This window comes from Lissotriton helveticus, chromosome 3_1 (assembly GCF_964261635.1).
Source record: "Lissotriton helveticus chromosome 3_1, aLisHel1.1, whole genome shotgun sequence".
NCBI lineage: Eukaryota > Metazoa > Chordata > Amphibia > Caudata > Salamandridae > Lissotriton > Lissotriton helveticus.
Genome location: NC_136061.1, coordinates 1,599,123,877 through 1,599,150,989, shown reverse-complemented (window position 1 = coordinate 1,599,150,989; position 27,113 = coordinate 1,599,123,877). Strand labels below are relative to the sequence as shown.

Here is a 27,113-nt window from a genome sequence, read left to right as displayed (position 1 = left end):
ATGCATCCCTGCCTTACACCATTGATAATACTAATTTTCCCCGTACAGTTCCCTTTTCTATCATAACGAACCGTAGCAGTAAGGTCCCTATGGAGGTCTGATAAAAAATACACAATATTTGGATCTACTCCAACACTGAAAAGCTGGCCCCACAACTTGGATCTGTTAACTCGGTCGAATGCCGAGGACAGATCCATGAAAGCAATGTACAGGAGTCCTTGCTTCGCTTGTGTGTATTTCCCTATGAGCAGTTGTAGGTTTAAACTTTGATCAATGGTGCTACGCCCCTTTCTGAAGCCATACTGTAGAGGGGAGAGGGTGTTAGTCTCCTCTAACCATTCAGTAAGTTTACATAGGACCACTCTCCCTAGGACCTTAACTGCAGAATCGATAAGGGATATGGGGCGGTAATTTCCAGGGTCACCCCTATCCCCTTTTTTGTAAATAGGGACAATCACTGATTGGGTCCATGATTCTGGAATACCTGCTTTGAAAGTTCTATTAAAAACTCTAGCTAAGATTTTGGACCAAAATAAAATGTCAACTTTAAAAAGGTCAGCGGGAACCCCATCCGGCCCGGGTGCTTTGTTACTGGTCATTTTTCCAATGGCCACGGCCACCTCTTCCTCGTCCACCGTTAAACTATAAGGAAGTTGGGAAAAGCTGGTCGTGCCCTCAGCCCCCAAAGTTTCCTGTTCATAAACAGATTTAAAGTGCGAGTGCCATTTATCTGCTTGGATTCCACAATCCAATTCATTATTGCTGGAATCTAAGAAAAAGGGTTGGTTGACCACGGCCCAAAACTTGGCGCTGCTTTGCAAGACATCGATCGAGGTCAAATCAGCCCAGGCATCCTCTCTGATCTCGCGCCGCCTTTTTTCAATGGTAATCTTATATTCTTTCCTGAGGGTAGCCTCGAGTATTCTATCTACTGGTTTAGATTTAAGTGCTACTTTAAGTTTATGGTTAGCAGCAGAGCATTTCTTGTCAAACCAGCCTTCCTTCCCTTGAGTTTTACTTTTGCCCTGTCGCGTCAGGTTGGACAGAATGTCGACGCAAACCCTTTTATACGCCTCTATTACCTCATTGTCCCCCGCCTGATCATCCATACAGAGCTTTAGAGCCTCCTGGCTACTATTACAAAGATTGCAAAAGAAATCCTCAGGAATTATTCTACACCACTTAATTCTACGTGCCTGGTCAGTCAATCGCATATCACATTTGTCTACTAGATTCAGGCTACATTCCTTGATAACAAGTACATTCTTAACTTTTAATACAACCAGATTGTGGTCACTAAAATGAGACTGTACAACTGAATAACTAATGATTTGGCTTCCACAGCTACTACTCAAAAAGATGTAATCAATTATAGACCCACTGCCATGACCTGTGAAGGTGGGGATATCCTCATCACACCCAGTTGGTAACATTAACCCGTTTTCAGCCAACGGGGATTCCAAGAGAATACCCTGTTCTGAGTGTTCAAAGTGAATATTCTCCTCTTCCGGTGGACCGAATAGAGCATTGGGGGGACATTTATCCTGGCAGCCATGGATATTAAAATCTCCCATTAAGATGATAATGCATTCAGACTCTATGGACTCCTTAAAGTTGGCCAAGAAAGAGTTTAACCTCATCAGGTTACCAGCTGGCTGGTCCCTATCGAAGGAATTATAGAAGTTCACTACCAATACGGTATGGGAACCCCTATGGGTAATTAAAACTGCAAGACAGTAGGGGCTACCAGTTACTATTTCTTTATAGGTGCCCGGGATTTTGGCGGATATCAAAGTAACCAGACCACCTCTGGCCCGCCCCCGCGTTGAGCTGACTGCTGGGAGAAAAAAAGTGGTAAAGCCATCAACTGTAAGCATATTTTGGGTGGCCCAAGTCTCCTGTATAGCTATTATGTCCATGGTACCTATGAGATCCCTCCAGAAGGGGTCATCCATTTTACTCCTGAGGCCCGCGATGTTCCATGTGGCCAAGGTTATCTCCTGCCCTCCCATTGCATTATCCATTTTCCCACAGAATGATGCCCCACCCTCAGCACCCTGAGCTGTAGTTAAAGCTAGATCAGTATTTAACTCAGTATTTAACTCCTGCACAACCTGACTGCTTTGTAAGGCAATGGGAGGGGTATTTTGCGTCTGTTTAATGGGGGAGCCCAGTTTTTGTCAATCAACCCAATCCATAAATGACGTGCACTCATAGTGATTAAACGTTGGAATGTTAAAGTAGTTTTCTTGCCCATTCGCAATATGGTGGTCATGATATGGGTGACTATTTCGAGGCCCTACAGCGAACCCTCCCTGGAAAGGTCTACCTCTTCTTCTCCTGACCAAGTTCCATCCATCCTCACCGCCCTCGTCCCAACCATGAGCTTGCACCTCCCTTAGGGGATTAAACCTCTGTCTAGTTTTGTGTTCCTGTGGGCCCCTTAACCAGCTCCATCTTTTGTCCGCTTGATTCCCTGATGAATAAAAGTAAGAAAGGGGCCTGGCGGTGACCGTGCTTGCGTGATAGCACGGAGTTCCTCCGCAGATGTATTTTACCACCTGTGGGTTCTCAAAGGTGACCACGATGCAGTCTCCTTGTAAATTTTTTCTATTTCCACCAACCCAAGGGGTTCTCTCCACCATTAGAATGTTACTAGGCATGTTGGCTGTAGAGGATGGTTTTTAGACAGCCAGTGGCATACTTTATGTTTCAGGGCCTGGTAAGATTCTGCTTCAATTGGTTAAATTTCAGTGACCCCAGTCAAGATCACTACATATGGACATGCATCAGGAGGGAGATGGATGTTTCTCCGGGCCCCTCTCTTATCTATTGGGGTCTGGACCAAATTTGGGGTCAGGGGTGTGGAGTCTTTAAATTTGACTTGAGGAATTGTCTTAGGTTTGGCTGGGTTCGGTGTTTGTTTAGGGTCGGGGGTCTTTGTTGTGACACCTCCTGGATTAGTGGTATTACTAGGATTTCTAGGCACATTATTTTTAGCGATAGGGACACTTTTATCAGCTAAAGGAGGATTGTTCACTGTGGTTTTCACATGGGGTGCTTTGTTATTCAAATTAAAGCTAGGGGCACTTATATCTTTGTGAATGTTTCTTAGTATTGTTTCTAAGCAGCGTAACCTGACCTCAATGGGTTCAAGGAGGATTTTTAACATTTCAAAAGTGTTATTGTTAACCATACTTAGCCCGCTTCTATCCTCGCTACTTCTGGCTAGATTATTTGCCTCACCACTTAGTTCCAAAATTTCCTCCAAGCTACTGTCTACAATAGTATCATCCGGGAGGCTTAAAGGTAGGCCAACATTAGCCGGGTGCACTCCCCCAGAGTCATCAGTACGAGCAACCGGATAGCTGCTCGCAGTCGCAATCGCCAGATCTTAAGTTGGTTAGGTCTCGGTTATGGGTAATGTGTGCTTTTTTCCCTTTGCGAATGGTGGATTTGTTGGCCTTTTGTTTAGGAATTGCCCCCTCTTTCAAACCCCTTTGATTTGACACAATAGCCATAGATAGGTTATCAGACTCATTACTGACTGGGCCACTATCTGCTAGCAGATTGAGATTAGGGGTTGCCTCCAAACCCTCTTGGGAACTTGGAACATCATAGTCCCCATCGTTATGTACCATTACAAGAGTGTTCGGACCGGTTACAGTGTTGGGGGTACAAGCATGAGCGATAAGGCCTAAAGAGGATCGCCTAGACGTGGCTAGGTCTTGAGACACCCTTCTGTCCATTAAGATAATCCCTTCATCAATTAAAGCATGGGTGCGAACAATAAAATCATCGAGGGTACCTGTCAACTTTTTTGCTCCTGCAGCTGCCATGCTTCTGGTCTCTCGACAGTTCATAACAGACCCTATGAATACCCAACAAAAAGGCTGTAAGAAGTATCGACGATTTTGTTAGCCAGTCCCGAAGAGTCAATGGCATATATAGCTCCCAATGATGATTGACATATAGGGTCGGCAAACTTACAGTTTAGATGTCAAAAGGTCCGTAGTCTGATGGCAGTCAAGCAGGGTGTATGGCCCAGGCCAGGCTCCTCAGGCCTCTGAGGGCCACAGAGGGCCCGCCCTTTGCCCGGGCTTTGCCCCGCGCTCGGTCCCGCACGCGTCCCGCTACGTGGAGGGGGCGTTGCTGCCTTATGCGCCTCCGGACGCCGGTAGCGCGTCACTGCTGGTGCCCCCGCAAAGGCTCCTGGGGGTTGTAGTCCCCCCGCTCGGCGGCCGCTCTGGGTGAAAGAAGCGGCGGCGGGGGGGACTCTGCTCCAGTTGCTGCTTTCCTGTTCTCCTCCGCTATGCCCTTATTGCAGCGTTTTTCAGGGTCCGGCAAGGTCCTCCGCTGTGTGGCGTTCTCCCACAGCGCTCCGGGAGCGCTGCTGCCTTATGCGCCTCCGGACGCCGGTAGCGCGTCACTGCTGGCGCCCCCGCAAAGGCTCCTGGGGGTTGTAGTTCCCCCGCTCGGCGGCCGCTCTGGGTGAAAGAAGCGGCGGCGGGGGGGACTCTGCTCCAGTTGCTGCTTTCCTGTTCTCCTCCGCTATGCCCTTATTGCAGTGTTTTTCAGGGTCTGGCAAGGTCCTCCGCTGTGTGGCGTTCTCCCACCGCCCTCACTCTATCGCCCTCACTCTATCTATCTAGCGCCCTCACTCTATCGCCCTCACTCTATCTATCTAGCGCCCTCACTTTGTCTATCGCCCTCACTCTATCTATCGCCCTCACCCTATCGCCCTCACTCTATCTATCGCCCTCACTTTATCGCCCTCAGTCTATCTCTCTTTCTCCCCCACTCTATCTATCTATCGCCCTCACTCTATCTATCGCCCTCACTCTACCTATCTATCACCCTCACATCTATCTATCTATCTATCATCTATCTATCGCCCTCACTCTATCTATCGCCCTCACTCTATCTATCGCCCTCACTCTATCTATCGCCCTCACTCTATCTTTCGCCCTCACTCTATCTATCTATCTATCTATCTATCTATCTATCTATCTATCTATCTATCTATCTATCTATCTATCTATCTATCTATCTATCTATCTATCTATCTATCTATCTATCTATCTATCTATCTCCCTCACTCTATCTATCTATCTATCTATCTATCTATCTATCTATCTATCTATCTATCTATCTATCTATCTATCTACCTATCTATCGCCCTCACTCTATCTATCGCCCTCACCCTATCGCCCTCACTCTATCTATCGCCCTCACTTTATCGCCCTCAGTCTATCTCTCTTTCTCCCCCACTCTATCTATCTATCGCCCTCACTCTGTCTATCGCCCTCACTCTGTCTATCGCCCTCACTCTGTCTATCGCCCTCACTCTGTCTATCGCCCTCACTCTGTCTATCGCCCTCACTCTGTCTATCGCCCTCACTCTGTCTATCGCCCTCACTCTATCAATCGCCCTCACTCTATCAATCGCCCTCACTCTATCTATCTATCTATCGCCCTCACTCTGTCTATCGCCCTCACTCTGTCTATCGCCCTCACTCTATCAATCGCCCTCACTCTATCAATCGCCCTCACTCTATCAATCGCCCTCACTCTATCGATCTATCTATCGCCCTCACTCTATCTATCTATCGCCCTCACTCTATCTATCTATCGCCCTCACTCTATCTATCTATCGCCCTCACTCTATCTGTCTATCGCCCTCATTCTATCTATCTATCGCCCTCATTCTATCTATCTATCGCCCTCATTCTATCTATCTATCGCCCTCACTCTATCTATCTATCGCCCTCACTCTATCTATCTGTCGCCCTCATTCTATCTGTCGCCCTCACTCTATCTTTCGCCCTCACTCTGTCTATCTATCGCCATTACTCTATCTATCGCCATTACTCTATCTATCGCCATTACTCTATCTATCGCCCTCACTCTATCTATCGCCCTCACTCTATCTAGCGCCCTCACTCTATCTATCGCCCTCACTCTATTGCCCTCACTCTATTGCCCTCACTCTATTGCCCTCACTCTATCGCCCTCACTCTATCGCCCTCACTCTATCTATCTAGCGGCCTCACTCTGTCTATCTATTGCCCTCACTCTATCTATCACCCTCACTCTATCTATCGCTCTCACTCTATCTATCGCCCTCGCTCTATCTATCTATTGCCCTCACTCTATCTATCACCCTCACTCTATCTATCGCTCTCACTCTATCTATCGCCCTCGCTCTATCTATCTATCGCCATTACTCTATCTATCGCCCTCACTCTATCTATCTATCTATCGCCCTCACTTTATCTAGCGCCCTCACTCTATCGCCCTCACTCAATCTATCTAGCGCCCTCACTCTATCGCCCTCACTCTGTCTATCTATCGCCCTCACTCTATCTATCTAGCGCCCTCACTCTGTCTATCCCCCTCACTCTGTCTATCGCCCTCACTCTATCACCTTCACTCTATCTATCGCCCTCACTCTATCTATCGCCCTCACTCTATCTATCTATCACCATTACTCTATCTCCCTCTCTCTATCTATCTATCGCCCTCACTCTATGTTTTGTTATGTTATGTTAACAAAAACTTCTATAGCGCACAGCTGCCCCAGCAAAGGGGCGTCCCGGCGCTTAGGATAAGCAGAAGAAACATAACACACAGAGAAGAGCAGAAAAACCTGGGACATAAAATACTAAGGTACGGGAGGAAACAGAAAAGTTTTGATAGCCCTCCTAAACTCAAGCAAGTCATTGAGGGCACGAATATGACATTGAAGTGAATGCCAAAGTTTGGCAGCTAAAACGCGGAAGGAACATCCACCAACTCTGCAAAGCCTGAATCGTGGGACAACCACCAGATTCTGGCCAAGAGACCTCAGAGATCGTGAAGGGACATAAGGATTGAGGAGTTTCTCAAGAATCCGAGGGGAAGATAACTTGAGAATCTTAAAAGAGAGACATAAGGTCTTAAAGTCAATTCTTTGCGCCATCGGTAGCCAATGGAGTGCACTCACTCTATCGCCGCCACTTTATCATTCTATTGCCCTCACTCTATCATTCTATCACCCTCACTCTATCATTCTATCGCCCTCACTCTATCTATCTATCGCCCTCACTCTATCTATCTATCGCCCTTACTCTGTCTATCTATTGCCCTCACTCTATCTATCACCCTCACTCTATCTATCGCTCTCACTCTATCTATCGCCCTCGCTCTATCTATCTATTGCCCTCACTCTATCTATCACCCTCACTCTATCTATCGCTCTCACTCTATCTATCGCCCTCGCTCTATCTATCGCCCTCGCTCTATCTATCGCCCTCGCTCTATCTATCTATTGCCCTCACTCTATCTATCACCCTCACTCTATCTATCGCTCTCACTCTATCTATCGCCCTCACTCTATCTATCGCCCTCACTCTTTCTCTATCTATCACCCTCACTCTTTCTCTATCTATCGCCCCTCAGTCTATTGCCCTCACTCTGTCTCTCTATCTATCGTCCTCACTCTATCTATCTATCTATCTATCTATCTATCTATCTATCTATCTATCTATCTATCTATCTATCTATCTATCTATCTATCTATCTATCTATCTATCTATCTATCTATCGCCCTCACTCTTTCCATCACACTCACTCTATCTATCATCGCCCTCACTCTATCTATCTATCTATCTATCTATCTATCTATCTATCTATCTATCTATCTATCTATCTATCTATCTATCTATCTATCTATCTATCTATCTATCTATCTCCCTCACTCTATCTATCGCCTTCACTCTATCTATCTTTCTATCTATCTATCGCCCTCCCTCTATCTATCTATTGCACCACCACAGCATCACTCAGCACCACCACAGCATCAATCGTCGCCACCACAACATCACTCAGCGCCGCCACATCATCACTCCGCGCCGCCACATCATCACTCAGCGCCGCCACATCATCAATCTGTGGAGAGGGGTTGGCCTAACGGCTAAGGTGCTCGACCTCGGACCTGGGGATCTGGGTTCGAGTCTCGGTAACGACGCCAAAAACCTCCTGTGATTCTGGGCAAATCACTTAATCTCCCCGTGCCTAAAATGAAAGTGTGTCCTCATGTAACGTAACTGGTGCTATGTAAAGCGCTCTGATAACTGATTCGGTTCGGTTCTAGTTCGCGCTATATAAAACTCTGCAAAAAAAAAAAAAATCTGTGCAACCATTCAACAACAACTGGTTCAAATATGTTCTCTCAATGTTTCAAGCTTTATTACAAATGTCACAAAAAGATGTTAATATTTCACTTCTGTTCTTGGATTTTCGTCACAATAAAATACACTGAACATAATCTTCATGAAAGTTATTTACAAAAGTTTAAGCTATTGCCATTATAAATTACAATACCTTTATTTAGGTATTAATTATTTAAAAAAATTAAAAGCCATTGTTATTTGTAATATCAATACATCTAAGTTACGTAAATACAACACATATTGCATTACAAATGCTATAGGTGTCACATTTGCGAAAGTTATAACTATTGGCATTGTAAATGACAAAGCTATTAATTTCACTATTTTCAAAACCAACACATAAATAAAAAATGTGTCATTTAGAATACTAATAGCTCAAACTTTCCTAATGTGAGACTTATTGCATTGCAAATGCTTGTTTTTCCTTATGTTTATGCTATGGTTTTGTACTCATGTAACTACGCTCCAGTAACTGATGGAACTTTGTAACCATGTTCTGAAACAATGCTTTTTCCTCATGTGAAGCGCTCTGATACCTCCGCATCTAGCCAGCGCTATATAAAACTTTTCAAAGCACGGTACACGCCTTACAAATCATGAGGTTGATAGGTACCTATGGGTTGAGAGCTTGTAATGGCTGTTTACCATCAGACACATTGAAGGCCTCTACATTCTTTCACAATAATTCCCAAAGTAAAATTGATTATATTATGGTTTCCCTTGATACCTGACTTATGTAGTAGATCTAGAGATTATGCCTAGAATTGAGAGTGACAAGTTTCAACGGGGTATACCCTAAAACTATCTGACCTGGGTCAATAATTAGGTACATATGAAAGGGTCAGTGTCTATTTCTTTCAAAAACAACAAATGTCAAATATATACATTACGTATTTCAGATATTAACCAGTCCAGTAATTCAATGCATATTTTATTTAGCATAGAAGTGAACGGAGACTTAGCATCAATCAATAAGTTCCGTGAATTATTAATTCCATTAAACTTGCAGCGAAAGACATAGAATTTTTTTTTAATACCCAGTCCCCACACCTATCCCATCACACCTATCCCACTCAACTACCTTTCTCTTTCCCACTGAGAGTGCGCCGATATATATATATATGTAAATACCATGATATAACTTTGATTGATAAAAGTTACAAATGATTTAAAAAAAAAATAATTCTATGTCTTTCGCTGCAAGTTTAATGGAATTAATAATTCACGGAACTTATTGATTGATGCTAAGTCTCCGTTCACTTCTATGCTAAATAAAATGTGCATTGAATTACTGGACTGGTTAATATCTGAAATACGTAATGTATATATTTGACATTTGTTGTTTTTGAAAGAAATAGACACTGACCCTTTCATATGTACCTTAGAATTGAGAGTGATCATCGCCTGCTCCCATTGTTACTTCTTAATAGTTTATTGCCTGGTATAATCACGAACAATGAAGCATCTAATGTAATTAATGATGATATATTAGCCAGTAATAACCATCGCTCACTAAAATGGGCCCACATGTTGGAACATGGCAAAGTATTAGCAAAAATGTATAGCACATTAGCTGATACTTTTGTTAGGCACTTAACCACACCACTCGAAGGAAATGTACCTCTGCATTATACGGGGCGGAAATATGGGGGACCGCGAGTAGGAATTTTCGCGAAAACAAATTTTACAGGGCGCTTCTGAGACTGCCGATAAGCACACCATTAATACCAGTAATACCAGTCCTGGTCGCTCCACCTGTCGCACGGTCCCCGTGTACCAGGGCTCCCTGCTGCCTGACGCCTGACGCCTGCCTGCCAGGCCTCCCTGCTGCCTACCTCCTGCCCCTGCCTCGCACGTTCCCGCGTGCCAGGTCTCCCTGCTGCCGGCTGCCTGACCCCCGACCCCGCCCCCGCCATCGCACGGTCTCCGGGGGCCAGGTCACCCTGCTGCCTGTCTGATCCCTGCCCCTGCCTCTTGCGCGCTGCCTGCTAGGGACTGCCCTCAGGCCTTCCCCCTCGCTGCTCCGCCGTTTTTTCCTGCCTCTCCTTTGCCGCCACCCCTCCTCCTCCCGCCATTCTCTTCCCTCCCTCCCAGCCGCTGCCCCCCTGCGGCCCGCCCCCTTACTTTCCACGACCCTCATTCGCCGCTCCCTCCCGCCTCCCAGCTGCCCCTCCCTCGCTCCGCCCCCCCACTCTCCACTTATGGCAGAGTGGCAAACGCGCAGCGTTGACGCGCAGCGGGCGCGCCGATTGTGCGCCGAAGGCGCGCCAAAGGCAAGCCCGTCTGCGCCCATCCGCGCCTGGACCGCGCCCAGTGCCAGGACCCTTGGCCCCCGCAGACACCAGCCCACCCGCCGGACCTACGATGCCTCCGAGCTCAACGCACTCAACGCCGGCCGGATCCCTGGTTGCTACAGAGCCACCCCGAGGCGCACCCTCGGACCTTTCTGCTGCCACTCCTGCAAGTTCACCTGCATCCGGACCTGCACTACACCAGCACCGACCAAGACGAGCACCAGCAGCAGCCACCTGAAGTGCATCCTACTCAACACCCGCTCCGTCCACAGACACGCCGTCGAGCTCTGGAACCTGCTCGATACCACAGCCCCGGACGTCGCCTTCCTCACGGAAACCTGGATGAACGCCTCCTCAGCGCCCGACATCGCCATCCCGGACGGCTACAAGATCATCCGGAGGGACCGCGTCAACCAGACAGGAGGAGGCATCGCCATCATCCACAGGAACACCATCCGCATCACGACCAACACCCCCGCACCCACCGAACACCTGCACTTCCAGATCCACATCAACCCCAAGACCACCCTCAGAGGCACCCTCATCTACAGACCCCCGGGACCACGCACACAATTCAGCGAAGACATCGCCGACTTCATCAGCCCGTACGCCCTCCCCTCCGCTGACTACATCCTCCTCGGGGACCTCAACTTCCACCTGGAGAACAACAACGACCGCAACACCACCACCCTGCTGGACAACCTCGCAAACCTCGGACTCAAGCAGCTGGTGACCACCCCCACCCACTACGCCGGACACACTCTCGACCCCGTGTTCTCATCCAGCAAGGACATCACCTTCAGCCACGCCACCGGACTCCACTGGACGGACCACAGCTGCGTCCACTTCAGCTTCAGAAGGACCACGATCCACCACCACCAGCAACAGGTTGCACGCAGAAGCTGGAACAAGATCACAGCCGACCAGCTCGCAACTTCCCTGAGCAAGAACCCTCCCACCGGCGCAACGAACCCCAGCCAGGTGGCCACCAACCTCACAAAGTGGATCAGCAACTGCGCAGACGACCTCGCCCCTCTGAAGACCCCGCCTAGCAGACCCGGCAGCAAGAAAGCCCCATGGTTCACCGACGAACTGAAGAGCTCCAAGAGGAACTGCCGAGCCCTCGAGAAAGCCTGGCGCAGAGACCCAACTCCGGACAACATGACTGCCCTCAAGCTCGCCACCCGAAAACACCACCAACTGATCCACGCCACCAAGAAAACTGCATTCAAGGAACGACTGGACAACAACGCACACAACAGCAAGGAACTCTTCAACATCGTTAAAGAGCTCTCCAACCCCAACGCCGGAAACAACGACATCACCTCTTCACAAGACCTCTGCAACTCCCTGGCCTCCTACTTCTACAACAAGATCGCGGACATACACAACAGCTTCAGCACTCAACCGACGCACGCCACGACCGAACCACCGCCCCCCACCACCACCCTCCGCGCCTGGACCCCGATCAGCACCGAAGACACCATCCGCACGATGAACTCCATCCACTCCGGATCTCCGACCGACCCCTGCCCTCACCACGTCTTCAACAAAGCCGACGCTGTCATCGCACCCCACCTGCGGGACATCATCAACACCTCCTTCGACACCGCTACCTTCCCGGAGAGCTGGAAGCACGCCGAACTCAGCGCTCTACTGAAGAAACCATCAGCCGACCCCACCGACCTCAAGAACTACCGCCCCATCTCGCTGCTCCCATTTCCTGCAAAAGTCATCGAGAAGACTGTCAACAAGCAGCTGGCCGCCTTCCTCAAGACGAACGGATCCCTCGACCTCTCGCAGTCTGGATTCCAGGCCAACCACAGCACCGAGACTGCCCTGATCGCAGCCACCGATGACATCCGAGCCCTGCTCGACAACGGAGAAACAGCGGCCCTCATCCTCCTAGACCTCTCCGCGGCTTTCGACACTGTCTGCCACCGCACCCTAGTGCAGCGCCTCAGCAACGTCGGAATCCAGGAGAAGGCACTGGAATGGATCATCTCCTTCCTCGCCGGAAGAACACAGAGAGTCCGCCTCCCCCCGTTCAGGTCAGAAGCCACCGAAGTCATCTGCGGCATTCCTCAAGGCTCCTCGCTCAGCCCAACCCTCTTCAACGTCTACATGAGCCACCTCCCAGCCATCGCACGCCAACACAACCTCAACATCATCTCCTACGCCGACGACACCCAGCTGATCCTCTCCCTCACCAACGACCCCACCGCCGCCAGAGCCAACCTACACGAAGGGATGACAGACGTAGCCAAGTGGATGATGAACAGTCGCCTGAAACTAAACTCGGACAAGATGGAAGTCCTCATCCTGGGATCTTCACCCTCCGCCTGGGACGACTCCTGGTGGCCCCTCGCCCTGGGCAGCGCACCCAAACCAACAGACCACGCACGCAACCTGGGCTTCATCCTGGACTCCTCCCTCTCCATGACCAGACAAATCAACGCCGTCTCCTCGTCATGCTTCAACATCCTGCGCATGCTAGATCTTCCGGTGGATCCCCACCGAGACCAGGAAGATGGTCACCCAGGCCTTAGTCACCAGCCGTCTGGACTACGGCAACTCCCTCTACGCCGGTACCACTGCCAAACTCCAGAAGAGACTCCAGCGGATCCAGAACGCCTCAGCACGACTCATCCTGGACATCCCCCGACGCAGCCACATCTCCGGACACCTGAGAGACCTGCACTGGCTCCCGGTCAACAAGAGAATCACCTTCCGTCTCCTCACCCACGCACACAAAGCTCTACACAACCAAGGCCCCGGATACCTCAACAGCCGCCTCAACTTCTACGCTCCCACACGCCAGCTTCGATCGACCGGCCATGCCCTCGCCGCCGTCCCCCGCGTCCGAAGAGCCACCAGAGGGGGAAGGTCCTTCTCCTACCTGGCCGCCAAGACTTGGAACTCCCTCCCGACCCACCTCCGCCTGACGCAGGACCACCTCGCCTTCAGGAAGCAGCTCAAGACCTGGCTGTTCGAGCAGTAGCGGACCCCCCCCTCCCCTAGCGCCTTAAGACCCTCCGGGTGAGTAGCGCACTATATAAATGCTGTGATTGATTGAGTAATGCTTGATTTAAATATGAAACGCAGGCCAATTCCGTAATATAGCGAAAACAAATTTTACAGGGCGCTTCTGAGACTGCCGATAAGCACACCATTAATACCAGTAATGCTATATTTAAATATGAAATGTACGGACCATTATGTTATTCTGAGACCATTATTGTTAGAACCGGCTATTTCTGGTAGGCTAGGGCTGACGCCAAAGCCAGGCAGAAACCACCATTCTAGTCAGGGCAAGGAAGTCACACGCCAAGATAACCCCTGCTCACCCTCTAGGTAGCTTGGCACGAGCAGTCTAGGCTAAACTTGGAGGCGATGTGTAAAGCATTTGCGTCGGCACACAACAGCGACAACATACCAGGCACACCACAAAAGAGACTCCACACAAGGTTATATTAAAATAACTTTTGTATTGTCAAAACATATCAGATAGAAATCACACATGTACATTGTGCCAACTGGCACAGCAATATTCACAAGGGATTATTTACAAGACAGGGCCACTGTCAGAATCAACACTTTGCAGATATAGAAATACTTGTCAGAAATTAGAATAAAAGTATACAAACTTCACTGTAACACAAAGTAACAGTTATAGATCACCTCCTGTAACTACTGGGAACAGGTAAGTACCACCTACGCAACCCTAAACCCTTAGGAGCCTGTCACGCAGGGGACCAGGACCTCACTAGGACCACCTGTACTAAAAAGAACAACCACCTAAGTATCACACAGCATTTAGGGGTCTAAGAAAGAACACATTACCCATGATGCATAAATATACATTCAGATGAGTAGTAAAGAAAAACACATAATGCATAAACCTACACATTCAGCGGTGTTAAGAATAAAGCACATGATGCAAAAAATACATTCAGAGGTACCAGAATACTACAGTAGCGCAAAAGTCACATGATGTCTAAAACATTCAGAGGTGCAGGAATAAACATGATGCAAGGAAATACATTCAGAGGTGCAATAACCATACAATTGCGCAAACCCTCACATAAGCCACCACCTGTGGCAGTCCCTAGGCCAACTGGCCTTGTTGGGGCTAGAACGCCCTGAGTCTCAATGTCAGGGGCCTAAACGATGCAGGTGCCCACTACTTGCTGGGCACCTGGGAACACTCACAAGGGCCTAAACGCTGCAGCTGGCACTAAGTGCTGCGCAGCTGTGACTGGCCGGGCACCTCTGTGCCAACTCTATCCCTCTCAGGGACTCCTTCTCCATCTTGCGCCTAAACGGTGCAGCTGCCCACTAATTGCTGGGCAGCTGGAGAAAAACTGCGCCGGGGCCCTCACTGGCCCTCAGGCGCCACGCTGGAGCCAAACAGGCTCTACAAACACCTAGGTCCACGTTGGAGCCACCCAGGCTCTGGCATTATACGTGCCCAATGTTGGAGCCACACAGGCTCTTGAAGACAATGGTGCCCCCCTACCTAAAACGAATGGTCCCGAACCTTCTCAGGGCTCTTCACAAGCATGGCCCCCAAGCCCCTCACAGGGACTTCTGAGACAACTACGGGCCCTCGGTGGAGCCTCTCGGGGCTCTAGACTACGTTGGGGCGACCCGCTGCCAACCGGGGCCGCCCTGACTCTGTGCCCCGAAGCGGCACCAACATCCAGCAATGCGGGCCCTCAAGAGCCCCTCGCGGGCTCTGTAACCCCGGTGGGGCGACCCACTGCCATTCGGGGCCGCCCTTACTCGGTGCCTCGACCGGCACCGCACGGAGGTTCCTCCCCCGCAGCCCTTCACTCACCGGCTCTGCTGCGGGGAGGCTCCATCGTCGCGCCGCTCTCTGCGGCGTCCTCCCGGCTGCCGGCACCTCTCTCTCGGCTCCTAGCAAGTCCGGTCTCCCTCTCCACACGGAAGACCGGCGACGAGGCAGCCAGGCTTTTCCCCTTCTCTCGGGGCTCCCTCTCGGTCACGGGAGCCCCGCAACGGCCGCCATCTTCTCCCCGGGGCTCCCTCAGCCGAGAGGAGCCCTGCGAACGGCCGCCATCTCCCCCGCCTTCTCCTTTCTCTCCCCGCCGACGTTCTTCAGCTTCCAGGAGCCAGCCAACCACAGCGCGGCTCCTGGACCAGGCCCCCCTCGACGGACCAATCCGAGCACGGCTCTCTTCGGGTCTCGACCAATCCGGTCGCTGCCCCTTCGTGGTTGCTTTTCTTCCGCGGGAAAATCGAGGTGGGCACTCGTAATTACTAAAGTACATACGGGCAGGAAACCTCAGCGCGTCCAGCGCTATCAGCGGGCATAAAGCGCTCCTAAGCGCTAGAAAAGTCCAGAGAAAGCGCTCACAAGCGCTTGGGGGAAATACAGCGCTCTTTAGCGCTAGAGCACAATCCACAGCGCTCCTAGCGCTAGAGCAGCAGGCAGAGCGCTCCCAGACGCTCAGGAGGAAGCTCAGCGCCTCCAGGTGCTAGAAATACGGTTCCAGTGCTATCCACAGGAAAAAATGCAGCTCCTCCATGCTGCCAAAGCCCCAGAGCTTCCCAGGGGGGCAAAGCTAAGTCCCCCCATCAGCCCAGGCAGGGCAGAGGGGTCCCCCAGGAGTCCAGGAAAGTCCATCAGGAGTCCAGGGGCTAGGCAGGACTCAGGGATTCCCCTGAGCCCAAGCAGCAGCATGCCCCTGGCAGATTCAAGTCAGAAACAAGAACAACTTGGAAGGGAACACAGCCCCTTCTTATACACAGAAAAGGCTTTGAAGACTTTTGAAGTCTCTGTGTAAGCGAGCCCCTAAGCCCTGGGTGTATCTGGTTTCCTTCTCCTGTCAGCCTCAGGTCAGAGGTGACAGTGGGCCATCAGAAGGGAGAGCCAGCAGGGTGGGCCGACAGGCACAGCCTGGCACCACCAGAGCTCTTTCCTCCCATCCCTGACAGCAGATGGGGGCCTTTCATCTACGGCTGACTCAGACCCCCTCCTCCGGGGCCCTGCAGACCCTGTCCTACTCAAACCAGACAGTCAATCCACCAGCAGGCCCAGGCACTCCTGGGCCAGGCTCACCAGCCAATCACGTGCCAGCAGACTCACTACACAAATATGCCAACTTCTAAAAGTGGCGCTTCTAGACTAGACACAGCCATGCCGCATATACCATTATGCAGCATTCATTCTCACGAGTTCACACATATCAAACTCGACCCTGCACTCCCCACGCATCAGGAATCTACCATGGGCATGCATATTCCCCATTCATTCCTATGGGAGGGCAGACCACTTACCACACATACACAGAGAGCACACGCCCTTTACACTGTACCACAGTGAAAAAGGGCGCAGAGGCCTAAAAATCACCAACCCAGGTTCCAAAAACAGGCTAGGAAAAAGCAAAAAGTCACGGGGTGAACCTGCCCAAAGGACTGGGTCCAACAATTATCCTTGTGGGTGAGACTCTGGTCTACCCCGGAGTTGGTTGATTATAAAGATGGTCTACAAGAAATAATGGGATTAGACCGGAGTAATACTTACATTTGGTTAAAACATGCCCGAACATGGTTAAAAAGGATTGGATTGGCGCAGTTTTGGGATGAGCCATCGACATTGACCCAAAACTCAAAAAAGCTATTGAATTCTGCAATCCGGGTATACATTAACCATAGTTTGTTTAACGAACGATCAGGTGGAACCTTGATAAGTAAGTTCCTTGAATTTAAAGATAGTGCTTACTTTGAACAGTTTTTGGACGAGGTCCAACCACCTTTGGCCAAAACATTATATATGAAATTCAGGTATGGAATTTTGAAAACAAACATGATTATAGCTAAGTGGACAAGTACTCATGCTGAAAAGACCAGTGACCTATGTACCATGTGCCCGTGTAACACAAGAGAAGATGAGTCGCACATTATTTTCTTTTGTACAGCCTATGAGGTTATTAAAAAAAATGGATTAAACCTCTGTGTTTAGATTTAGGAGTGCACTCACATAAAGAAGCGGAAAGGATTTTAAAGACCGATACTAGTCAGGTGATAGTTTTTGGTGCCAGTAGATTTCTGCTAGCAATACATTTTGTTTGTGATAAAGTGGGTCTGAAGCTCTAAATGGAATTATGATGTAATTTTGAAGCAACTAGCTATAAAAGGTTGTTGCAATTTTGTTTAGATTATGTTGTGTATATACATTTTTATTTTAAAGTGTTAGTAATATTAGAAAATGATGAGGATTATGGACTGAAGCAATGAATTCCATGTGTTTTTTAAATATATTTCTTATATTTTGATGCCTTTTTAATCTATTTAAATTAAGTTTTTAAATGTAACGATTTCCTAACCGTATCTGTGTTATCTGTAAAATCATCAATTCCCTTATATGGATTTTGTAACAATGTAAGTTTACGTTTTATATATCAGGGCGCTTTACATGAGAAAAAAGCATTGTTTCAGAACATGGTTACAAAGTTCCATCAGTTACTGAAGCGTAGTTACATAAGTACAAAATCATAGCATAAACATAAGGAAGAAAAAATAGGCAAAGGGAGAGAAAAATTAGGGGAGAGAAGAAAGGAATAGGGGAGGTAGACAAAGAATAATGGAGGGGGTAGGAAGCACAATGGGGAGACGAGGAAAAACCGTGTCCGACGTCGGCTGGGTAGGTGACGACCGAGGGGTGAACCAAAGCCAGAGTCCTCTATAGCTGCCTAGGACAGCTCCACCGGTCATTGGCACAATAGGCTAGAACATGAACAGTGTCTGCTAAGAATGATATATATACACAAGTAGGTTGTGACATAAGTACCGTAAGACCACAATGATGTCACAAGTAGCCTGCAAAATCAACAGCATCTGCCATAAGTGAAGTAATAATAGACTGCTGCACCAAATGCCCCCAATAATATCACAATAGAATCTTGATTTAATTATATTGTAAAAAGGTAGAGCCGATGTCGACCAAGAACCTTCTGTGTTTGCCCGGCGTTAGCCGCCTCTCATACCATCCGATATTTACCAAACAAGAAGGCAGGCGCTGGAGACTGGAAGGCTAGAAACAAGAGTTTATTCCGACGGAGCAGAACACGTCAAATCAGACAACAGGGTATCTTCTCGAGGTGCTCTAACCGCATCTCTGAGGCCTGGCCTCTTATACACAAGTTTATGGCTTTATTACATTTATGACATCCGTGGTATTGCTTTGAAGTACGAAAAAGGCATCCTTGGAATCCCCGGTTCAGGCCCGTTCTCACACATATCTACAGTAGGGGTCCCCACCCAAATCTCAGCATGATGGCTATCGCGCAGCTGGACATTCCGCTGGGAACAGGAATGCGGGCGATCGTTTGGATCTAGGGGTGTGAAGGCATTGATTAATCCCCGCTCCTTTGATGTGAGGCGAGGTCCTACTGTAGGGGGCAATAAACTGCATCTGTTGGGCTAGGTGATGGCCTGGGATCAGGCCGGACAATCGGGCAGGGAGGAAGAGGTTATCAAAAGGGCCTGTTCTATGAATGAGATGAAAGAGTGAGGGGGTTCAGCACGGGATGTGGCTCGGGGACAGGGTCGCGCTGGAGGTGCGTTTATGGCCCAAGCAGGAGAGACCGGGGGCTGTCGGGGCGCGGGGGGGTGCTTGCGAGGCCGGGGAGTGAGGGGGAGAGACGCGCAGGCTATTGACAGTGGGCGGAGAGGCCATGGCACACAAAATGGCTGCCACTTACGTGCACGTATGGATCTGAAAAGGACAAGATGGCGCCGATAATGTTTACGCCACAATCCAGATTTTAACACTATGAGAGATCAGTGTGGACTGATTATGTTACTCTCCGTTTATTGTAATACCACCATAAGAAGATATGTATTTATTTTATTTCTTTAATTTTTATTTCGGCACAATAAAGCCATATAAGATACATAAAACGTAAACTTACATTGTTACAAAATCCGTATAAGGGAATTGATGATTTTACAGATAACACAGATACGGTTAGGAAATCGTTACATTTAAAAACGTAATTTAAATAGATTAAAAAGGCATCAAAATATAAAAAAGATATTAAAAAACACATGGAATTCATTGCTTCAGTCCATAATCCTCATCATTTTCTAATATTACTAACACTTTAAAATAAAAATGTATACATACAACATAATCTAAACAAAATTGCAACAACCTTTTATAACTAGTTGCTTCAAAATTACATCATAATTCCATTTAGAGCTTCAGACCCACTAAATCACGAACAAAATGTATTGCTAGCAGAAATCTACTGACACCAAAAACTATCACCTGACTAGTATCGGTCTTTAAAATCCTTTCCGCTTCTTTATGTGAGCGCACTCCTAAATTTAAACACAGAGGTTTAATCAATTTTTTTCTAATAACCTCATAGGCTGGACAAAAGAAAATAATGTGCGACACATCTTCTCTTGTGTTACACGGGCACATGGTACATAGGTCACTGGTCTTTTCAGTATGAGTACTTGTCCACTTAGCTATAATCATGTTTGTTTTCAAAATTCCATACCTGAATTTCATATATAATGTTTTGGCCAAAGGTGGTTGGACCTCGTCCAAAAACTGTTCAAAGTAAGCACTATCTTTAAATTCAAGGAACTTACTTATCAAGGTTCCACCTGATCGTTCGTTTAACAAACTATGGTTAATGTATATCCAGATTGCAGATTTCAATAGCTTTTTTGAGTTTTGGGTCAATGTCGATGGCTCATCCCAAAACTGCGCCAATCCAATCCTTTTTAACCATGTTCGGGCATGTTTTAACCAAATGTAAGTATTATTCCGGTCTAATCCCATTATTTCTTGTAGACCATCTTTATAATCAACCAACTCCGGGGTAGACCAGAGTCTCACCCACAAGGATAATGGTCTCAGAATAACATAATGGTCCGTACGTTTCATATTTAAATATAGCATTACTGGTATTAATGGTGTGCTTATCGGCAGTCTCAGAAGCGCCCTGTAAAATTTGTTTTCGCTATATTACGGAATTGGCCTGCGTGATATAGGTCTTCCCAAGTAAGTACTTGAGTCCGCTGCTTGAATTATTTGAAAACCCCCTCCTGTAACAAGGGCATCTCGGGGTGATACACAAGGGGTAACGGGGGAGAGTATATCATGGGCTTATCCAGCTTATGCTGTATATAGAGTCCATGCTGCTATGGTGCCCGTAAGTGCATTGGCAGCCCTGTCCCTACTTCTAGCTACGACATATAATGCGCCTTCTATTGGCGTGGGGTGCGCTAGCCAGTGCTCCGCTGCAACTTGTGGCATATATGCCGGCTGCTTCACCCAGTACCATGCATAATGGGCCTGCGCGCAAATGTAATATAGCTCAAAATTCGGTATCCCAAATCCTCCCTTCCCATACGGTCTCGTCAGCACCTCCCATTGCAGTCTAGGTTGTTTTCCTCCCCATACTAGCCGTATCATCTCTGATTTTAATGATTAAAGAAGAATGCCCCAGGGTAAAAGGGGATATTCAGGAAGAGGTATAGCAACCTGGGGAGCACCACCATCTTAATCAACGATGCTCGACCCGCCATTGAGCGGGGCAGCGCCACCCAGCGTGTGACGCAATCTGTTAGTTTGGTTATGGCTGTACCGTAGTTCAATCTCATAAGCTCGTCCTTATCTCCAGTGATTATTATTCCCAAGTACTTCAATTCCTCAGCGCACCATTCCAGGGGAAAGTCTATGGGGAAAGGTGTTGTAGCTGAGGTTAGTGGAAAAATACATGATTTTCCCCAGTTTATTTGTACACCCCATAAGTGCCCAAAGACTATGAATTCCCTCAATACCGGGTTCAGGTTCTGCTGGGGGTCGCGAATATACAACGTGATGTCATCCGCGTACAGCGATATCAACACCTGACGCAAGTTACACGGGAGGCCCCTCTCATTGTGGTGCTGCCTCAGTTTAGCCGCAAGCGGTTCCGTCGCTATAGCAAATAGCAATGGGGAAAGCGGGCACCCCTGCCTCGTTCCCCTAGTGATGCTGAAGGTCTGTGCTGTGTGTCCGTTCACAAGGACATTCGCCACTGGCCTGCAATATAGTTATTTAATCTGTGCCAGGAATATAGGGGGGAAGCCCATCCGCCCCATCACTCCAAATATATAATCCCATTCGATGGAGTCGAACGCTTTGGTGGCGTCCAAAAAGATAGCCGCCATCGGTAAATCAGGCGAGACGTTGTTGAGGACGGCAAACAACGTCCTAAGGTTGTGAGAGGTGGCTCTACCAGGCACAAAGCCCGATTGGTCAGGCAATATTAGATTTTCCATTAAAAGACTCAGGCGTGTTGCAATTAATTTGGCCAAAATTTTTGCATCGCAATTCAGAAGCGATAATGGTCTATAGTAGTCACACAGTGTTGGTTCCTTACCCGATTTCAACAAGGACAGTATGAGCGCCTCCCTCATGGAGGTCGGCAGGTGGCCTACCTACAATGCATCTTCATAGACTTTTCCGAGGATAGGGGCCATTATGTCAATGTATGTTTTATAGAATTCTGCCGGGATGCCGTCAATACCCGTGGACTTCCCTGATTGTAAACTCATTATAGCTTCTCGCACCTCATCGAGCTCAAACGGTGCACTCAGGAAAGCTCTCTGTCCATTGCTAAGCCATCCCAGCACCACATCCCCCAGAAAGCCATCTAGCTCCAATGTCTGTGTTCTTGTAGTGGTGTAGAGCTTTTTGTAATGCTTCATGAAGGCATTGAGTATGTGAGGTGTCTCTTGACAGACTCCCCCGTCTGGGTCCCACACTTCCACAACATAAGTGTTACATCTAGGTTTTCTCACTTTTTGCGCAAGCATCTTACCTGGTCTATCTCCTTAGCCATATTGTCAGGCAACCCAATGCTTCCCTCGGAATTGTACCTCCCTCGGAGCCTCTACCATATATTCTGTGAGCTTCTACCTGAATGTCGCCTGTGTGGTGCTCTTTGGGCCTTTCGCGAGTTCCAGCTCCAGTGCTTTCAGTTCTGTTTCTAGGGATCGCAGGGAAAATAGGATGTCCCTAAGTACTCCAGCCCCCTAAGCTAGTATCCCCTGAGTGTTACCTTGAAGGTCTCCCAGACAGTCTCCATGCTATCAACCGAGCCCCTATTTCGTTCGAAAAAATCACTGATTTCCGTACGTAGCTCCTCTTCAAACACCGGATCAAGCAAAATAGGAGCATGTAACCGCCAAGGACTACGAGGCGTGCTAAAGTCGGGTGTAGAGAGTCCCAATACCACTGGTGCATGATCCGAATATGTCCTAGCCAGGTACCGTACCGCAGCTACCGCAGGAGCCATCCCCCTGGACACTAAGAAATAGTCTAGCCAGGCCCAGGATTGTGCCTGTGCAGTAAAATGTGTGCCTTCCTTCCCATTAGGGAACCTGTGTCTCCAGGCATCTATCAACTGGTGGGCTTGGAGGATCTCTTTTAGCACTCCCTGCGCTTTAGAGTAGTGGTGGGGGCCGGGATGTGCTCTGTCAAACCGAGGGTTATAAGTCACTTTAAAATCTCCACCCCATATAATACGGGTGGAATTCAACTAAAAAATCTTTGCCCAAAGCGTGTCAAAGTACCCAGGGTCATCTGTTTTTGGCCCTAGCAACACGCCAGTGTGATAGAAGTTGTACCCAATCGGCCCCACACAAGGCAATACCTTCCCTCCTGATCCTCCATCTCGCCCCCCCATCCTGAAAGGGACCCGTTTCTTTATCAAAATCGCCGTTCCCCATGCGTATGTAGAGTAAGAGGAGAATATTCTATGCTCTGCCCATCTATTGGCAAAGGTGTGTTGTTTCTTATCCGCTAAGTGAGTTTCCTGCAATATAGCTATATGCACATTATGTCTGTCCAGATATGATAATATGTGCCTTTATCTACAGTCGGATTAGCCATAACCTCTGTCCTATTTTTTGCTGGCTCTCACCGTCCCCACAATTGTGCGCTTGCAGTATGCCCCGCAGCCAGTGCTCCGTTTGGCCTCGCTCTTGCCTGCTATACCGTTCTCTCACCAACGATCCTCAGCCGCCACCAGTGCTACCCGTACCTTTCATCACCGTACGCCTCTGTTGCCACCTCCGCTTCAGCGCAGTGCGCGACCTCCGACAGGCTCAGCCAGGCTCCCACCGATCTCGGGCGAAATTCCACACTTCACTGCGGGCGCGCAGCCTGCACGCCGCGGTAGTTCAGCCTGTTTCCCGGCACGGACTCCAGACGTCCGGATGGTCAGTTTCCCGGCGGCGATCAGTCCAAAACTTGCACCGAGTGTCCAAGGGGGCTAGTTCTTGATATGCACCTCTTGTAGGCGAGTTAGTATATCATTTACTAAGGATAAGTGGAGGATAATGGTTCCAGGTCGCAGGAGCCTACCGGCAGTGCGGCCGTTCTGCTTGCGCGCTCTCTAGCGCCCCCCCTTTCCTGTACTTTTATTATTGTATGGCACTGCATATTCTTCACACACTATCAGAACTTTAATATGTGCAGCAAGTATACAAAACCCATAGTTTGGGAGCGCAGCTAGTCTGATTATGATTCTTGCATTTCTTTATTTAGGTAATCAAAGTTCCTTCTTCTGAGTGAGGTCAAGTTGAAATGGCTGCAGAGAAGGACAAAGACCTGGAGAAGTTTTTGAAGGATGTCGACGATATTAGTAAGTCACTCTCAACACACTATATACAATAAATATGATAATCTCAACATGCTTTGCTTTTGTCTGTGGAATATAGATCAGACTTGATAGGAGAGGTCACAGGTCAGGCAGGCTACAATGAATGCTAGGATGATCATGTATTTTAAATATATTCTCTAGTACTTTAGCTTCTTGAATATGTTAGTGTGTGTTTGTTTCTTCGAGTCTTTTGGTTGCACTGTAGAACCAACTGTTTGATGCCTTCGAGCTCGAAAGTCTTTGCGAGAGACAGATTTTTCTTGTCAAGTGTTGGCGGCCTCCTAGTTTTTAGAGGTGTGTTGGATGAATTATATGGATATGTTTGTTGGATAATTCCTCTTGATCAATGTTTTTAGTTGTATCCTTCTCTGAAAAATGCAGTTTTTGGCTCATCCTTTATTCTCTGTAATTGGTGATTAGTTCCTGCATGGTTGAGCTTGCACATGTTCTGTGCATGGTTGAGCTTTGTGTCTTTTCTTTCTTCCTTTTTGCATTCTTTTGATGGATCCACATGGCGGTCACAAGCCATAATGTCAGGCCCTGAGTGCTTTGCTTAACACTAATCGGTCTTCCCTCAAAAATTACCACAGCAGATTACAATAAGGAAAAGTCAAGTTTTGATTGTGACTGTCAGCAAGATAAATGCCTTTAAAAATGCTGAATGTAAAAGAGTGCAAATAAATGTTTTGATGAGCTGGCTTCATGAACAAATACACTTTCAATTATTGACGTGAAACTTTATTTATGGTGTCATAATTGCACCACTATTCCCAGTGGAACTTAGAGAAATTGTTATTTTTCGGGGCAGCATCTTTCCATTACCAAAAGTTGTATTTGTGATCTTTAAATCATTGTTGCATGTAATTCACATAATCACATCTACGAGATAACCAAAGATTTGAATCAGATGATGGTGCACACTCTTGTAAAACAATTCTATAAAGAGAAGTGAAGTAGTTTGGAAGTAGGTGACGGACCAATTTCATTTTCACCAAGCTATGAATATAGACGAGGAGCTGCCCATTTTATGGTATATTCATAACTATAGAATACTCTGTAGATCAAGGGTGAATAAACTGAGGTTTGTGAGGTAAGAGGGAAGGTGAGGGGCTAAGTATAACGGAATATTTTTTAATAAAGGTAATGTGGTAAAAGCATGAAACAGCCATCGACTAGTAAGTATTGCAAAAAACACCCCCTAAAAAATAGGAGTATAGCTGAGAATGACACATCCGATCATAAGAACAGTAATTATTATGCAGGAGGAAGTAGCAAACTGGTTAACAAGTGTCTCATAACGTTTGACAATCGAATTATTTGGGTGGAAGCTGGAGTTTTCTTGCAATTTAGATTACAAAACATGAAATAATACCCCATCTTCAAAGGTTTCCATACAGACATTTTTCCTGGTAAAACCGTGTAGAAAATGTGAGAATAACATGGAAATTGGTGCAGAAAAGCACTTTCTGCGGCAATTCCCCATCCTTAAAGATCAGTTAGGGCACCACACAGTATTGGAATTCTCTAGCTCAGTACTACGCTTTGGGAGATCCGTGGCACTCTTGTATAAGTATAGTCAATGATGTCAAATTATGCCGTCACATAATGTATCTGGCAAGTCTAACAGCCACCTAACATCTCTCTGAATGTACTTTTCAAGCTACATACTTTTAAGGTTTAAGTTTAGCCAGCCCTTAGCCACCCATTGTGGTATTTTAGTTTGTATGTGTATCATGCTGAGTTTTCGCCACATCCTTTAACAGAATATGTAATTTGTTGAGAAAAAAAGTGTAGGAGCCCAACGTTTTTATTAAGCCACTGTTGCCGAATGCCAAGGGTCCCTACTCTTGCTTCCATCTTATGCCTCTTTCTTCCACCACCCGTACACTTCGTCTCTTATCATCATCCGGCTCTGGCATGTTCCATGTAATCACTGCATTCTCTCTTTGTCAATGTTGTCATATATTACTCTTAATCCTTCTTTCTTCTTTTTCTACCTTTCTCTCTGTGGCTCACAGTCAAAGTCTACGATAAAAAATAAGCTCCTCCCCGTCCCAAAAATGAGTGCAAGATTGCAGATGCTAATCACTTTAAACCCCTGCCACAAATTAAACACTGCCAGTATGTTTATTATTGGTTTGTCGTTTGCACAGCATACTATCCGTTCTTCAAGGAATGGCTTCCATCAACATTACATGAGCATTTTCTTTAGTAGGATAGGCCAGGCATAAACTCAAGTAGTTGAAGATGCAGAGGTATGATTTATGAGACAACCACATACTTCTGTAACTACCCGCCGGTAGACAAAATCATTTATAAGACAAATGCAGTAAGTTCCCTTATGAATCACTCTGCCTCTGCGCCGGAGCCCACTAACCAAGGAACAGTAGCATCATTTTTCTAAAGACTACAGATGTTCAGCCTGGGGACTGAAGCATGCTTTGAGGCTACAGTGGCAAAATTATATCGTTGAATTCTGTTATGCTTTTAGTATCCCAACATTGAAATCTAAAATACCTTTATGAATGGGCACCTTGACTTCGCCTAATGTTTGGATGGGAAAGATTGTTTTATAAAAAGGTAAGAAAAAATATCATGACATCGCATGGCATTTTAACCTTTACTTTCAGGGTGTTTTATTTTTATTTTGATAAACTTTGTTTATTGGCTTTTCACTAAAATACATCAACTAAGAGGTCCATCATAGGATGGAAAAAGCAGAGGGGATGCAGGGTGACGGGAAAGCAGGGACACACATCATCACTTTACATCTTCACAGTGTGAGGTGGGCGAGACATACAGCTTACGAAACGATTTGACCATATAATTACTTTCTAGGTTTATAACAGCTGTAGGTGTTTTGCCTGAAGTAGCACAATTTCCTAACATTTGTATAGCTTTCATGGCAT

At 47.4% G+C, this 27,113-nt stretch overlaps 1 protein-coding gene across 3 annotated transcripts in view; it reads left to right on the top strand.

Moving 5' to 3' along the window:
• The window catches only part of TTC12 (tetratricopeptide repeat domain 12), a 317,573-nt gene that overhangs the window by 8,891 nt on the left and 281,569 nt on the right, over window positions 1–27,113 (top strand). For all 3 annotated transcript variants that reach the window (XM_078682360.1, XM_078682358.1, XM_078682359.1), the window contains exon 3: window positions 24,090–24,186. In XM_078682360.1, the coding sequence (XP_078538486.1) occupies window positions 24,129–24,186 (58 nt within the window). In that variant the 5' untranslated portion in view covers window positions 24,090–24,128. The remainder of the gene's footprint in view (window positions 1–24,089; window positions 24,187–27,113) is intronic.